The sequence below is a fragment of the Malaya genurostris genome, chromosome 3 (assembly GCF_030247185.1).
Source record: "Malaya genurostris strain Urasoe2022 chromosome 3, Malgen_1.1, whole genome shotgun sequence".
In the NCBI taxonomy this organism is placed as follows: Eukaryota; Metazoa; Arthropoda; class Insecta; order Diptera; family Culicidae; genus Malaya; species Malaya genurostris.
In genome coordinates this window covers 226,500,163-226,516,325 of record NC_080572.1, presented here as the reverse complement: position 1 = coordinate 226,516,325, position 16,163 = coordinate 226,500,163, and the positions used below count along the sequence as shown (strand labels likewise).

General features: G+C 35.2%; 1 protein-coding gene across 1 annotated transcript; it reads right to left on the bottom strand.

Annotated features, from left to right (window-relative positions):
* Window positions 1–5,166: 5,166 nt before the first annotated feature.
* LOC131438508 (uncharacterized) lies at window positions 5,167–6,405 on the bottom strand. The gene is made up of 3 exons (XM_058608587.1): window positions 6,298–6,405; window positions 5,938–6,233; window positions 5,167–5,879 (listed from the first exon to the last, which is right to left on the bottom strand). Exons 1-3 carry the CDS (start codon window positions 6,392–6,394, stop codon window positions 5,325–5,327), a joined length of 948 nt encoding a protein of 315 aa, XP_058464570.1. The 5' UTR covers window positions 6,395–6,405; the 3' UTR covers window positions 5,167–5,324.
* Between the last annotated feature and the right edge of the window lie 9,758 nt (window positions 6,406–16,163).

Genomic DNA, 16,163 nt, shown 5'->3' with positions numbered 1-16,163 from the left:
TCGTTACTCACAAAATGAGTGTCTGTTTAAACCAGAGTTGCCATTACTTATAACAATGCTCTGCTTCTGTTCATAGTCAATGGCTGCATTCTTTAACGTTGCCCGCAAACAAAATTTACCCAGTAGATTTTATCGAGCCACATCGGGTCGACCATTGGCCCGGCTACCGCACCGATTTAGTACGGTAGCGGCCTGATCGTAGCACTGCGATTGGGCAATTTTGCACCATTTGTATCCACCGCATCAGCCTTTGAACGCATCGACATTATAAGACAAACGTCGGCCCAAAACCGTGTTACCGAACTTCGGACAATCATTGTTCTGCTATCTTCTTCCTCTCCTTTGCACTAAGTCACAGAGAACATTTACATGAAGTTCATTTAAATTGTACTGTAAAATTATTTTCATCTGAACTTACTTTTTACCAGTTACAATATTTTCATGTAATTGTTACTAAGTTCTATATTGAATCTTAATAATGCACATGGGTATTAAGAACTAATAATCTGTAATATATGTGTTTTCGTTAATCCACTGTTAGAATTATTTCAGATTGGTATGATTCTACGGATGTATTGCATGTATTGCGATTGACGACAATTTTCGATGTACAGTTTTCTTAGAGGGGATTTGCCTTTTAAACTGTAGAAAAGAATAATTGAGTTGCATTTCAGTTTCGTAATTTTTGCACATAGAATTCGCGTAATACCGATTGGTCATGCAAATAAGTTGTTCAGGGTTGGTTTCGCAGAGCCATTTAGTAAACTCAATAAGATTTGCTTATAAACTATACTTCAATAACATTTGCTACATTTACTTATAAACTATGACTTCATGACTGTCGATGAAACTAATGAGCACTTATTTACCTTAAAATCACTGTGATAAATACCGTAGAAGGGTCAAAAAGGATGTGGCCTATGTAGATTGTTCTAGGTTTTTCAACAGACGCCATATTGCGTTTGCATCCGAGCACAAAATGAACACCCAAGTAGCAAATGTAACTTATTGAACTTTCAAGATGTTTTACAATTGATTTAGAAATGTTTGGAAATATATATTAAAATTGGTTGAGCAACTTATCACTGTTAAGTTTCACAATACTACCGAAAAATTCACTGTAGAACAACTTTAAATATATCTAAAACAATTGTGTAGTAAATCACCAACTTGTTAATGTTTAACTAGAAGCTCTACTAAAATTTTCACATCGTCATGTAAAACGGGAGTAACTATAACAATTGTGCAACTTATCAAAAACTTTCCCAACGGCTATCATAATTATCCCGACGTCGAAATTGCTTGCTTGTTTTTGCTGCCTCATGTATTTTTAGATCAGTGTGTGCAGTTTTCTTCAGTTTTAGAAAAGAAGTTTTTTTATAAAATTCAAAACTTGCGAAAGAGTTTTGCAAGATTTTTCTGTTTGAATTGAACGCAAAACTTACAGACATGAGAATATTATCATAAAAGTTGCAGGATACAGCGTCATATACGCAATGAAAACAACAATCAATCAGATAATTTATATTCGGTTTTCATCTCGCGAAAAAAAGCAGACCTGATATCACTTTTTATAGATATTGAACGAAAAGTTAAGTTCATCATAGTTACTTATTACCGCTTGTGCAACTTGTTTTTGAAACTCCAGCACACGGACTTACCAAAATAATACCTACAGTGCGTATCACAAAAGTCGAGCCCGTTAAGATGAATGACTATACTGTATTGTTGTTTAATTCAACTAGATGATTCAAACTGATAAAAAATAGAACTTTGAGCATTTCTTTCCGAAATATTAAAATGTTAATGTTTCCTGTTATTTAGATAATATATGAAGACAAACACGAGAAAAGGTCCTAAGTGCAAATGACAGATTCTCTTTGTTTACTTTCTCTTTCGAGTATTACGGTCCAATCAGCAATCTTTCCATCTAACACTTCACATAGGATAATAGTAAAAACCATCATCTTTCGATATGCACTGTAAAGTTTTTTTGGGGAATTACTGGAATTTTCCGTAATAATGGAAAGAGAAAGTAAACCAAGAGAAACTGTCATTTGCACTTGGGACCTTTTCTAATGTTCATCGAGATATATCATTACGTTGGGTGAACCATTTTCTATTTAACTCACTGTTACCATTGATGTCATATTGGAAAATATAAAAAAAAATTCATTTCGAGATTTTTCAGGTTCAGATACACATTAGTTTGATCAAAATCGTCTGAGAATTTTAAAGAATGTTTGAATACACGTATTTTAAACACCATTCCGATGATTCTCATTAAAAATAATAGAATGTTATTTCCACAGAAATTGGTTTAGAATCATTAAAACACGATAATTCAAAGGCGCTTGAAAATGTCGGGTGTACGAATACATGTTTCACCATAAAATTGCAGTCGTTGTCGATTTTTCATTTTCAAAAACACAAAAAATCTTAACACAAACATGGATTATAGTTTGTGTTAAGAGCCGTTGTATTGAAAATCAAATGTGAAACTTCTTCATTAGAAATTAGGTTTGCATGTTTTTGTAAACGTCATTCCATTTCTTGTTTACATTACGTAGTAGTTCTCACGAGTTTCACAATTGTTTTTTCGCTGATTTTATTACTGCCTTTGTGATGGGATCGACGCATGAGTTTTTGTATCAGTTGCACAATCGTTGTGAATAAATGTTCGTAATAACAGATGAACTTGAAAGTATGTTGCACAACACAGAAAAATTGCGCTTTTTCCATAACACAATAGTTACTAGAATAGTGATATAAACTAACTTGATAAATTGCACAATCAGTAGAAAAATAAAGGACAGCAACTTATCATGCTACTTGGGGCATATGGTTGACCTAATGAATTCAAGTAAATACGTGACACATAAAATATGTGTGACAACAGTAATGATTCTGACATACGGTCCATTTCATATTCAATCATGATCCGATGGTTATTAAGAACATCACGTAAACTCCGATGACACAGCCATTTTTGGCATCTACGTGATTTTTTACATAAGAATAACGTGTGGACTTTTTTGAGTGTGGAATTTGGTTCGGAATTCTGTTTGATTTTCATATGGATTTCGAATCAAATACAACAACCGATTCCGACTTGGATCGGTTCGGAATCGGTTGGAGCATATGATTCGGAATCCATTTGGAAATCATGTTTAATTACGAATCTAATTCCAGATGAATTAACTAGGAATGTGGTAGAAATTGATTGATAGAGTCATTGTACCATTTGAATCAACAGTGTAAACAAAAAAGGGTGATTTTTTAAGAGGTATAGGGTTTGATTTTCAAAATAAACACCCAGAAAATTGAGATAATAAATGAAATCTTTATTGAAATCGATAGAACGATCAATATATTTTAATGTTTGAAGATGATTTCATGCAAATGTTGGGTCCGCTTTAGATGGACCTTGTGCAAGATACAATTTTGGCACACTCTCTCCCACATATCGGTTGGTATTTTACGAATAATGCCACCGGTCCATAATTCACACCAAACATGGACTTTTTTGGGATGCATTGTAGCTCTTGTAATGCTTCTGGCTGGTCTGCACTTCAGATGTGGCAGTTTTGTTTGTTGACGTTTCCATTCAACCAAAAATGAGCTTCGTCGCCGATACCAATTTTTCTTTTAAAATTTTAAAAAGCGGATCTTCCTCCAACTTTTCCAGCGTCCATCCAGGATTAAATTATAGACCAAACGACGATTTATGATAAAACTATAGATTAGCTTCGTCGCCGATACCATTTTTTCGATTAAAAAGTGGATCTTCCTCCAACTTTTCCAGCGCCCATTGATGATTAAATTATAGACCAAACGACGATTCATGATTAAATTATAGACCAAACTGAACATATCAGACGATAACACAAGACACGATTCACGCGTGATCTATCAAAAACCAGTGTTGCCAAAAAGATAAAAAAAATCACCCTTTATTTCATAGGCACAACTAGATGAAATTTCGGAAAAAGTTAGTTACACTCTAATGTTTGCTTGTGTAAAATTTCACAATCCGTCAAGTGGTAATCAAGATGGCTTTCAAGCAAAAAGTTATGGACGTTTCCATAAAAAATCCATGTTAGTTTTACAGATGGATCGCGACAAAGTTGGGAATCGATAAACCGACCGCGTTCTGTTAGGTAAATCGTTCAAAGGGTGAGCTGGATCCCTTTGCACGATTATATATTTCAACGATTATTTCAAGCGCAATCCGAACCACGAAGATGGCACTAAGTTTTGATCGTGTCACAGGGCCGTAGAAACTCGAAAATTTGGACCCTGGAGGCTTGGATCTTTGAAGACTTCAAAAATTTGTGGATATGAAATACAAATTGTGTATTTAAATACATTAACTTAACAAAATAACAAGCAAACAAAATGTTGGCGTTCGACAATGGCCGAGGAACAGTACATTGGAACGATATGCTGAACGAAAAAAATACATTAAAGTAAACTTTGAGAATTTTTTCCTTAACTATCAGTAATTCGTTTCTTTTACATTGACGCTTATAAAAGTACATTTTAGGAACCGATGATTTCTATATTCGTACTCATCACCCTGTATCATCGACACCGGTAGTTAGATCTGGATTGAACTCAATAACAGCATAAATCAAATAAACATAGATTTCCCTCTGTACGGTGACACCAACAGCACCTCTAGTGAGAAACGGGTGTACTTTTTTCCATTAGCTACTGTAGTTGTGTTAAATGCGCAGGCAACTTTATGCATACATTTTAGAAGCATTTACGCACCCATTCTCCACCAGACGGTGCTCTTGCTGTCACGGGTTGCTCAACTACATTACTATTACACTGGGAAATCTATGTTTATTTGATTTATGATAACAGTCTTCATGCATAGTAGACCTTTCAATTGAAGCAAAGTTTGTGATAATCGTTGTTGATATCTTTGGGTGCATTTTTTTTTAACTATCACCATATAATTCCGTTAGCAGGATTCAGATAGAAATCAAATATATCCCGTTGGAGTATTGGGCATTTTGTTTAACGTTTTTGAAAATACATTTTGCTATCTTGACTAACTGGTTAGAATGAATTGTCAAATGTCGTTAGCACCTGTTAAAACAAAATTGCATATTTTGAAAATTTTTCTAATTATTGAGTAAAATAAAACTATACATCTCTAATTACAAAGTTTATTTACGGTAACTTCGTAAGAATTAATTTATTTTCGAAAACAATATGTTTATGTGGTTGAATTTTTATTTTAAAAATGCCCAGCTCTTGTTTGATCGACTGGTCATAATCATATCACCATTTTAAAATTAATTTGAAATACTTTATAAATTGGATTTATTCTTTGATGCCTGCACGTCCTTAACAAGTTGACCCAAATCAGCAAAGCTATCCGTGTAATAATCAGGGATTGTGTCCCCATCCGTTAATTTTTCAACGTCGGACATTTTCGTTCCACCAGTCAATACTAGCAGCGTTTGAAAGCCGGCAACCTTGCCGAAAGCTACATCTTGTGCGATCATATCGCCCACAAAAAGAACCTTTCGCGAATTCTCTATTTGATATTGTTCTTTCAGTAGTTTGCCTAATAGGTGACCTGGTTTACCCAGAACCGCGGCTTTCCTCCCGGTTGCCTTTTCAAGTATGTCAACATAATAACCTGGACCAAGAATTTCGAATTCGGAGGAGATCGACACGACGTAATCAGTTGCTCCAGCAATCAAAATGCAATCCGGATTTCCTTTAAGATATGCCTGTGCTCTCAGGAGTTTTATGTTATTACAATTGTAGTCGTAATCTATTATCACTGCCTTCACCGCTTTCTGATCGTGTACTATCGGATAGATAACACGAAGTTCTTCGGCTTGCCATCCATTAGGCTAGAAAATTATAAGTGTCATGAAGTTTCAATTGTAGTTTTCAAAATATAAAACGCACCCCATTTATCAACTCATAACCTGCTTTCTGCAATGTTCCTAAAAATTCCTCTGTTCCAATTCCGTATATCAATCCTTGAAAATTAATGGACTTCAAATATTTGATCACACTAAAACTTGGATTAATAATATCCTCTTCAGCAACATCATGGCCTAGTTTACGCACTTGCTCTTTATAGTTCTGTAGCGATCGTACGCTGTTGTTGGAAACGTAGACAACATGTTTCTTACGACTCTTTAGTTCACTGATGGCATCCCCTATTCCCGGGATTGGACCATATATATTCCACACAACGCCTGCAATAGAGCTCAATTAGTCTTTGATTAAACTGAACAAAAGAGAAAAGGACAGAACAAGTACCGTCGCAATCAGTCAACACGTAATCGAATGAGTCAATGAAACTTTGTTTATCTTCCAGGCTCAGATCGAGAAGTCGCTTGCTTGGGATGTTATTCATGGCTTCGCGCTTTGAAGTGGACTGAACGAACCTTTGAATGAATGAATTGCTGGAATGTATTTTGGCTGTAAACGCAAGGTAACTGCACATATGTTTATTCCTACCAGTAGAAATATTTCATCGGTTGAGAAGTGGTGTCGGTATGCACTAGTAAATGGCGTTCGGAGTTTGAGCGGGAACGAGATTTGTGGGTCGATAGCTTCTAGTTTCTATAGAGATTCGGATATTCGGAGTGCGAAAATTGACACTTTTACTTTCTAAGTTTCATAATGGGAAAAATATGGCTGATGCTCACAAAGTTGATGCTCATCGTTCTAGAAATTTATCACTGAAATATGACTAATGTTCGGGTCGACATTCGTGTCGCACGATGACAAAATGGAATCCATAACATAATCTAATCGATAAAAAACTGTGCGAAAAATTGTGAACCAGTTCAAAGAATCACTAATTAAATATCGTTATGGACTTATTAAGAATGGTTCTTGCGGGATGAACCAACATTTATCATTGTGTGATAACATGATATCACATCTATGAGCATATAACATGCGTGTAAACTTGTAAAATTCCCTAAATTAGATGTAAAGTTAGTGACCTAATGCAACGTTGCATGTTTTAACTTGTGAAATTTATAAAATTTTGAGATGACAGCAGAAACGGAGATGAACATGGATACGGTTACTCTATATGTAGAGTAGTCTTATCACTAGTATTAATAATGAAGCGTTGACTTACAAACTCAAAAACGATAACAGCTGAATGAGTAATGTCATGAGGTGTTTCACACTTGGTTGTCCCAAGTAGACTGAAATTTATGAAGGAAAAAGACAATTATGTGCAGAGTAATCGAATAAATATGGAAAATGCTTTCGCTTGCTCATCCCACATTTCTTAACGTAAGTCGACGCAGAAGGTCAATTTATAAAGCTATAAGATTTGATCAATTATCATTTTATTATGTTAAACAGGAAAAAAGTTAAGAAAATTCATTTTGGAGTAATTGTAGATATATAACTTTGGTCAAAAAGTCCCTGAGTAGACAAAAGACACAACATTTTTATGGGATTTTATTCATCAAGGTATTTTTCTTGAAAAGCAATATAATTGTTTTTACGGCGTTCTAACATTTCTACTAAACTTTTATACCACGATTTCTCCTTAGTCTTAAAAAACGCGTAAGTCTCAGTGAGTGGCCTGATCATCTTTGCTCACCAGACGGTGCTTTTGTTGTCTTTGACAATAGAACTACATTACTATTACATTCGGGTCTGTATGTTCATTTGCTTTCTGCTGTGATTTGTCAACACTCGAAATTCTTTTTCTACATTGTTTCTAATTTACCAAAAGTTGCGTCCCTGAGAACATAATAATTAAGGTTAAAGGTTAAAAATTGTCTCTATTGAACGCTAGAAGGGATTTGTAATTAGTGGCACCATCTGTCCGCCTGACCTGGGACTTATTGACCCACCCAATCTTGAACCATAACAATTTGGTCTGAAACCGAATTTGCTTATGATTCCGTGACGTATAAGCTTTGTTTAGCGTTACTTTGAGATGACGTTGCAGACTTTCTGCTGATGGACATATTAAAGTTTCTTAAGAAATTGTATTGTACAAAAAATAATAATGAAATTTACACGACATGAAAATCAGTGATCCTATGAAATAGACATCAGTTGAATAAAAAATTTGATTGAAACGCATCATCGATGTAAAAGTAAATTGAAATGTCTTGATTTTTAACATCAATGTCATAGCATATTCCAATTTACGCTTAGTTTTGCTTTTACAGTATATTGAAAAATAAAAACCTTTATATTCAATTCCCTGCTCCAAATATGTGCATGAAAATAGATGTAAATATTTTTTATCTGTGTGGGAATAGATTCCCTTTCAACTTTGAATTGAATTGCAGCCACATCACCTCGACGAAAAACGAAGGATGAAAAAGTGAGGAACTTGTTGATGCTTCACTTAGTTTACAGCAGGACGACGGTCCATAGATGATGCGGAATAGGTTAATAGAAAGGGTATCATGTCTTGGAATCTCCCAAAACAAACCATGCAACCAGAGAATAAGATTTGCTATCTTTTATATAAGTGAGCTGTATGTTTTGTATATTTAGCGTGTAAACGAAGGAAAATGAAGAAATTCATTAATCTAAATATAAAAGTACGAATGCAGAATATGACAATTGAATCACAACCATTTACATAATAAATACAATTCTAACAAACTGAAGCCTTACACGAATCTATCCCCGAAAAAGAAAATGGAACAAGCTGCTATTTTTTCTAAATAACAAGCCTTTGAGAAAAATGCTAAAAATGAATCTCATTGCACCTGATCATACGACACCATGATTAAGAATACAGTTACTAAAATGAGAAGATATTTACCGTGGTGTATCTACATGGCTGGATAAAATAGGAATGAATCACTTATACAAAGTTCATTTTACCAGGAAGTTGGTTCGATTTTTTTTCTACTTTTGTTATCATATAACACGTCGGTCAATAAGTCTCCGGCCAGACAGACAGATGGCGTCACTAATCAAAAATCATTCTGATGTCCAAATTCCATGAAATTTGATTCCTTAGACACTAATTTTGGAAAAACCGGAAATCAATGAAGAGAAACAAATTTCGTGAGCTGATAAAACTATTTTTCTTCAATAAAAATAATACTGTGTAGTAGTTCTTCATTTGGTTGCCACTAAACATAAATTACTCATATGAAATGTATCGAAATTTTCATAATGCTCGGCAAGTTGTGTAGTTGTTACTGAAAATATTCTCAGAAACAGGAAGCTTGTTGCACATCATACAATCGAAATGCGTTGTTCCACAGATAACAGATATACAGGCTCGAACAAAATTTTTCAAAATCCTGTGTAAATTTCAAATTTGCTATACGTTGGAAACACTACTGCCACCTAGTCGACTGTTCGCCGCGATCTTTCAAAACGTTCCACTACGTTCCGCAACGATAACAAAATCCTCCTGCCTGTTATAGAAATATTCCAACTATAACATTTTCAGCACTTGTTACACGATTTTCCCAAGTGTTAAAGACAACTTCTTTCCATGTCGCATAAATCACACGAGAAATTCGATCGAAATAAAACAAAAACAAACTTGTCATTTTAACCCACAGCAAAATAAAAATCTAGCGTGAAGTGAATGTTTGCACCCAAAATTGTGTCTCATGTGAAAGCGACACCCAAATCGTGGAGACACCTCGTGTCGATCGTGGTGACATCTGCAAGTGTTCGCAATGCAGATTGAGCAAATTTTACACGCAGTTCATACACAGACTAACAGACAGGACACTCAAATTAGATTCTTCAATCATTTTAACGGTCATTTCGAATATTCCTTTATTTGGGACAGTACTCACATGTGTCATGATGGCGCCACATTACCCTATCAAAAACATCCTGTCTGTCATCTATACTGTGTTTATTTTTTTCATTTACCAACAGAGTTGCCATTCATGCAGAATTACCTGTAATGTATTGATTTGTATACGTCCATGCGAATTTCATGCAGGATACAGATTTAATACATATTGCCAAAACTATATACAGAATTGTGCCTACTTCTCATCCTTCAACGCAATACAAAATCAAACCCGTTTTGATACAATATCTACTTACTTCTGGTCTGCCGCCATTTAATTTCGGGTGAAAATTACCAACACAATCAAAAATAGTCTAGATGAACAACGTTGAGAAAAATAAATGGTTACCTTCTATCATTGCTAAAAAAGTTAAACATATTATTAACGTAATCCAATAATTTATTGTGACGATTCATTTTCAAATATTATGATGAAATCAGGCCTCCCTGTAAGCAGCTGATCGGTGTTGACAAACGAGGAGGAACCAACTAGTAAAAAAACTTTTACATAACACAAGGGGTGTACCGATAGTAAATAGTTCGCACAGTACAATATAGGTGGAACTAGTGCATCACGAAAAATTATTTTTATACGAATTTACTCATACTGTCATGTCTGTTAGTCTGTGGTTCATATGTGAACCTGTATATCTGTTTTCTGTGGTTGTTCCAAATGTACACCAGTTGCGGAAAGAGTAAGAAAGATAATACAAGAATAACTTGTGCTACTTGGGATGTATTCACAATTTTGTAAGAGCACTAGAATATGAATAAATTGTTTGCAAAATGGGTGCCGCGTTTTCTCACAGCTGTGCGTAAACAACTCACCGTTACTATCTCTAAATTTCATGTTATCTAATCCACCATTTACGCTACTATTTTTTGATTCCAGATTAAAAACCCTTCTTAATTCACCTAGTGGTGTGATAATGCCTTTCCCTTTTTTCATAAAAGTCTCATGAAAATATATTTCATACTTTTATTAAATGATTTCGGATACCAATTTTGACACCAATTGATTTAGATTGATTCGAGTAGTTCACAAAAGCATGCTTCAGTGTTTATGTCACACAGTCAGCATCATTTTTCCAAACTAGTGCTTGACGTTTGCGTTGCCTATTTGTATGAGAACAGAGATGCTAATCTAAAAAAAGCCTTCTCAGTCCACTTAGTGGAATTTTCATATATCTTGAAAAATCACCATAGGGGAAAGTACATAAAATTTTCGAAATCAAAAAAAAAATTTTGATGCCAAAAGGCTTAGAATTGCATGAAACGTCGAGATTTAGTGTCATCTCAAAAAAAATTTTTTTTGAAAACATCGACTTTTTGGGACTTAAAAAAATATCCCAGAAAGTTGATTTTTTCAAAATTTTTTTTTGAGATGACACTAAATTTCGATGTTTTATGCAGTTTTAAGAGTTTTGGCATCAAAAAATTTTTTCGATTTTGGAAATTTCATGTGCTTTTTTTTGGTGCTTTTTCAAGATCGAAAATTTTCAAACCTTGACCGCCGGGCAGCACCCCTTACGCATGTCCGATTTAGCTCAAATTTTGCATGAGGACATTTTTCGAGGTGCTTAAACTTTTGAGCACTAGCGCTTCACGAAATTAGAGGTGATCCCAAAATATTGGCACCCTTATATATATGAGAGCGGTAAAAATCAGCGTGTTTTGTCGGTTACATCACTTATACAATCATATCTCCGGAACCAAAAGTCACACCCATTTGGTCTTCGAACTTGATCAATACTCCGATAGTAGCTTTCAAACGAGCCTAAGTTTGTTGAAATCGGTTGAGCCATCTCCGAGAATCTTGCGCGGTAAAAACACAACGCGTTTTGTCAGTTACGTCACTTATACCATCATATCTCCGGAACCAAAAGTCACAGCCATTTGATCTTCGAACTTGATCAATGACCTTACAATAGCTTTAAAACGGGCCTAGACTTGTTAAAATCTGTTCAGCCATCTCTGAAAAACTTGCGCGGTAAAAAAACAACACGTTTTGTCGGTTACGTCATTTATACCATCATATCTCCGGAACCAAAAGTCACAGCCTTGATCTTCGAACTTGATCAATGGCCCGATAGTAGCTTTCAAACGAGCCTAAGTTTGTTAAAATAGGTTCAGCCATCTCTGAGAAAATTGAGCGTTAAAAATAGCTTCGAAAAGTGCACACACATACACACACAGACATTTTCCGATCTCGTCGAACTGAGTCGAATGGTATATAACACTATGGGTCTCCGAGGCTCCGTTCGAAAATCGGTTTTTCCAGCAATTCTAATACCTTTCTATTGATAAAGGCAAAAGGCGGATCAGGGTTATTTCGCCGAAAGCCATTTCGCCGAAAGCCGTTTCGCCGAAAGCCGTTTCGCCGAAAGGGTTATTTTGCCGAAAGGGTTATTTCGCCGAATGGGTCACTTCGCCGAATGCCATTTCGCCGAAAGCCATTTCGCCGAAAGCCATTTCGCCGAAAGGGTCATTTCGCCGAGTCCTGAAATCGTCTTGAAATCGTAATTAGAATTGATTTAAATTAAAGACAAACGAAAGATGATAGCGTTAACGCCCGTTTTGTTAACTTACCATTGTACTTCTTGAATAATGATTGATTGTTGTACTCTTGAATAAAGATTGATTCATGAACCTCAGAAAGTAGTTCCCAAGAAAACTTGTTGACTATTAGCTAGTAAGCATCAAAGCAATTGCATAGCTTTATCTACCAGGCAAATGTAGGTGGTATTTTCCGTTTATTAAGTGAAAATGAAAAAATACTAATGCGGCTACGCCACATCGTTTTAGTTCATGTGCTGTCCGTTCATGTGCATGTGCTAACTAAAGCAAAGAAACCTAGCTTTGAGTAGACCGGGCAAACGAGGCGGTTACAGGTTTGTATGCAAGAGGCCGCCGCTTCCGACGGCGGGTCGGCGGCCGACTCAGCTGGCGTCGGCTCGGCGGCTTTGTGCCCGAGCGAAATGGCTTTCGGCGATATGATCCGCTCCCGCAAAAAGCTTTTTGGTAAGAAATTTGCATCGAATGTTGCGCAAATCGCCGAAATGGATGCGTTTTCTAGGCAACGGTGTTACCATTATATTGTTCTTTAGAAAAAATTTATTGATGAATACAGCCGTGATTTGGAAGAAAAAATGTTGATTTCATTTTCAGACCGATGACTTTTTGGCCGACGTGTTATTATATGTTTTACACAGTAAACCTGAACATTACGAAAAGAAACTGATTGAAGTACCGTAACAGGCAGTAAGCAGTGAACGAAAAAGGAACTCACACCGAACTCAAATTTTAACAACTCTTAATTTGGTTACAGCGCTTCTTTTTCGTTCCAACTGCTGTTGATGCGAAAAAGTAAAATTTTTACAAAATCGATTCTTATACAAAAAACAACCTGCTTAATCCACCTAGCAGTGAGATGATACCTTTTTTATCAATCAGCATATGTTTTTCGCGTATATATTCTTCTTTGTGTTTAGTTTTCATGAAAAATATTTTAATGACCGGAGTTTTGGAACTGCAAGACGATATAAATTGTATGAAACCTTAAAAATATTCCTTTCAATCTAATCGTGTGACAATCGATTAAGCATTCCATGAGATGTAGAAGGGAGTTTTTCTTTAAAGTTTCTGTAATTATTTATGGTACTATCAGAAACGGTATTCAGAGAGCAGCATAACAAAAAATAGTTCGTATGTCCATGAATTAGTATGACGAATAAATTGAAATAGTTTGAGCCCAACTTTGAAGATTTTTTGGTATCGTCATGTTCTATGACGGTTTGAATTTTAAAAACTCATTACCCTGTAATTTCAGAATTGGAAGTCGGAGTCGGATAAAATTCACTAATTTTGTATGGGACCATAAGTTTATTTTAATTCGAATTTTTGTTTATTAAATCCGTTTTGGAATGAAAAAAATAAAATTTTGGGGTGATTAAAATAACAAGCGGTGTGTATGGAATCTTGAAACTTTTTATTTGAATATTAAATGGACGAAATCGGTTCAGTCATATACCAGCAAAATGAGTGACAATATTTTAATTTCATTACATATATCATCCTGTAGTTTCGGAACCAGAAGTCGGATCTAAATGAAATTCAGAAACCTTATATGGGAGCATAGGACTAAGTTTATAGAAATCAGTTAAGCCACCTCCGAGAAAAATTATGAAATTTTTTCTCACACACAAAATTTCCTCTCTCGACGAACTGCTTCGAATGATATAAGGCTGTAAGAAGTTGTGTTCTTTCAGCAATTATTGTTGCAAGCAGTATAAATCAATATAAATATGAAATTGTTTTGAAATTTGAAAATACTGCCATCTTTCCAATACACAAGTCATGTTCGAATGATTACGTTGCAAAAAACGAACCGTGCTAAAATCGGAATGTCATGAAAAAGGGTGCTGTGCATAGTCTTTTAGGTGCTAAGAAACATTTGCATAAAACTGTGATGAAAATCGTGATTCACTTTACTCTGAAACATCGCTTTATCATCAAGCGAGTAAAATTCCTACTACTGGAATAAAGTGAAAAGTCGCTTACATAAAAATATCGATATCTCCGTCTAAAATGGACGAATTTTATCAATCTATGGCTCGTTGGATAGCAATTAACGTGCGAAATCTAAATCTAGAAACATATTTTGTTTTAAAGGTCAATAATGACAGATATTGTAAAAAACATTTTGACATAAAACTTCGTATATCTCAAAAAGTAAACATTCGATCTCAAAGCCGTTCAGGGTGACGGGAAAACCTTTCATTTGCGACTAGTTTGATTAAAATTGCTTCAATCATCTCTGAGATCTCGACTTCATTGTTGACAACACACACGGACATTTACTCAGTTCGTCGAGCTGATTCGATTGGTATATGACACTGCGGGCCTCAGAAAATTTTTCTAAAGTTTGAGCGAATTCTTTTCCTATTTTTTATATTTATATTTTTTTTATTAAGGTAAAACCCGTTCAAATCCACCTAGTGGTGTACGGATTCCCTTCTCATATCACTCATATTCTTACATAAAATAATGTGATATTCTTCGATATAATTCGCTTTGATTCTTGAATGAAAACTAAAACGTTTGTTTGTAGATTCATCAACTTATACACCCCACAAAATAAAACAGTTCTACTATTTCCGGTTCTTCTGGAAACGGAGATCAGGATAGTCCGATTATTTTTGCATTGCTTTGCCTTCTACTGAAATTAAGTAAGGAGTACTTTTAAGACTTGTTTAAAATTTTTCAACGTTTTTTGCTTCACCGCATTGAGCGATGGTTTTCCATTTTTAATACTCTTCACCATATTATTTTAGAACCGGAAACTAGATCCGGATGAATTTCAGAAGTTTTTATGGGATCATAAGACCTGTATTTATGAAAATCGGTCTAGCTACTTCCAAAAAAAGGTGAATGAGTTCCAATTTGCAGCATATGATCACTTTTTCCGGTGCTTCTGGAACCAGAAAGGCGAAAACCAGGATAGCCTGAATAGGTTTATTTGGCCTTCTATTGATAATGATTTCCGATTAAAATAGTTTTCACCCCAGTTTAGATGTATTAAAGTTTTTTTCATCGCTGCTATAAACTATCGGTATAAACTTTTAAAAGCTCTTCACCCTTTAATTCCGGAACCAAAAGTAAGATCAGGATGAAATTCGGGATTTTTGTATAAGACAACAAGACCATACATTTGAACCTTACTTTCTAAAAATCTATCCCACCGCCTCTGAGGAAAGTGACTGAGTAGTTTGAAATTGGAATTTTTCACTAATCACCCTGTAATTCTGGAACCGAAAGTCGGATTCGAATAAACTTTGTATGAGACTACAGGATCTTTCATTCGAAATAAGTTTGTTACAACCAGTTCGGTAGTCAGTAGTCTAGTATACTAGTGGGATAAAGCACGAGATTCGTTCTAGGACTACACCCAAACATTCAGATTTGAATCTGAAAATATCAAAATATCTGCTGCATTTTTTCAAGCATCATTGCAGTATTCTGGTCAGAGCTCTGATTGGACATTGCAAACTCAACTATCACATGGTTACTATTCAGCGTGCTGAATATTATTCGTATGATTTGTGTGAACGCGATTAAGGTACTTCATATTATCTAATATGTAACTGTCTCGCATTGACGCAACTACGTATCCGGGTTTTTGGTTCTCCATACATGGTTGAATCTGTGTATGGGAAGCTAAAATTGAAGGATATTCTATCGTTTCCCTCCCAATGTGGTAAGGAGCTATAGTCAGATGGGTTCATCGTTCCTCCTTGAGTGAATGATGAATGATCCTTTTTGTTTCTTGCTTAAAAAGTTTTGGCAGATTGTATGCCATAAGGGT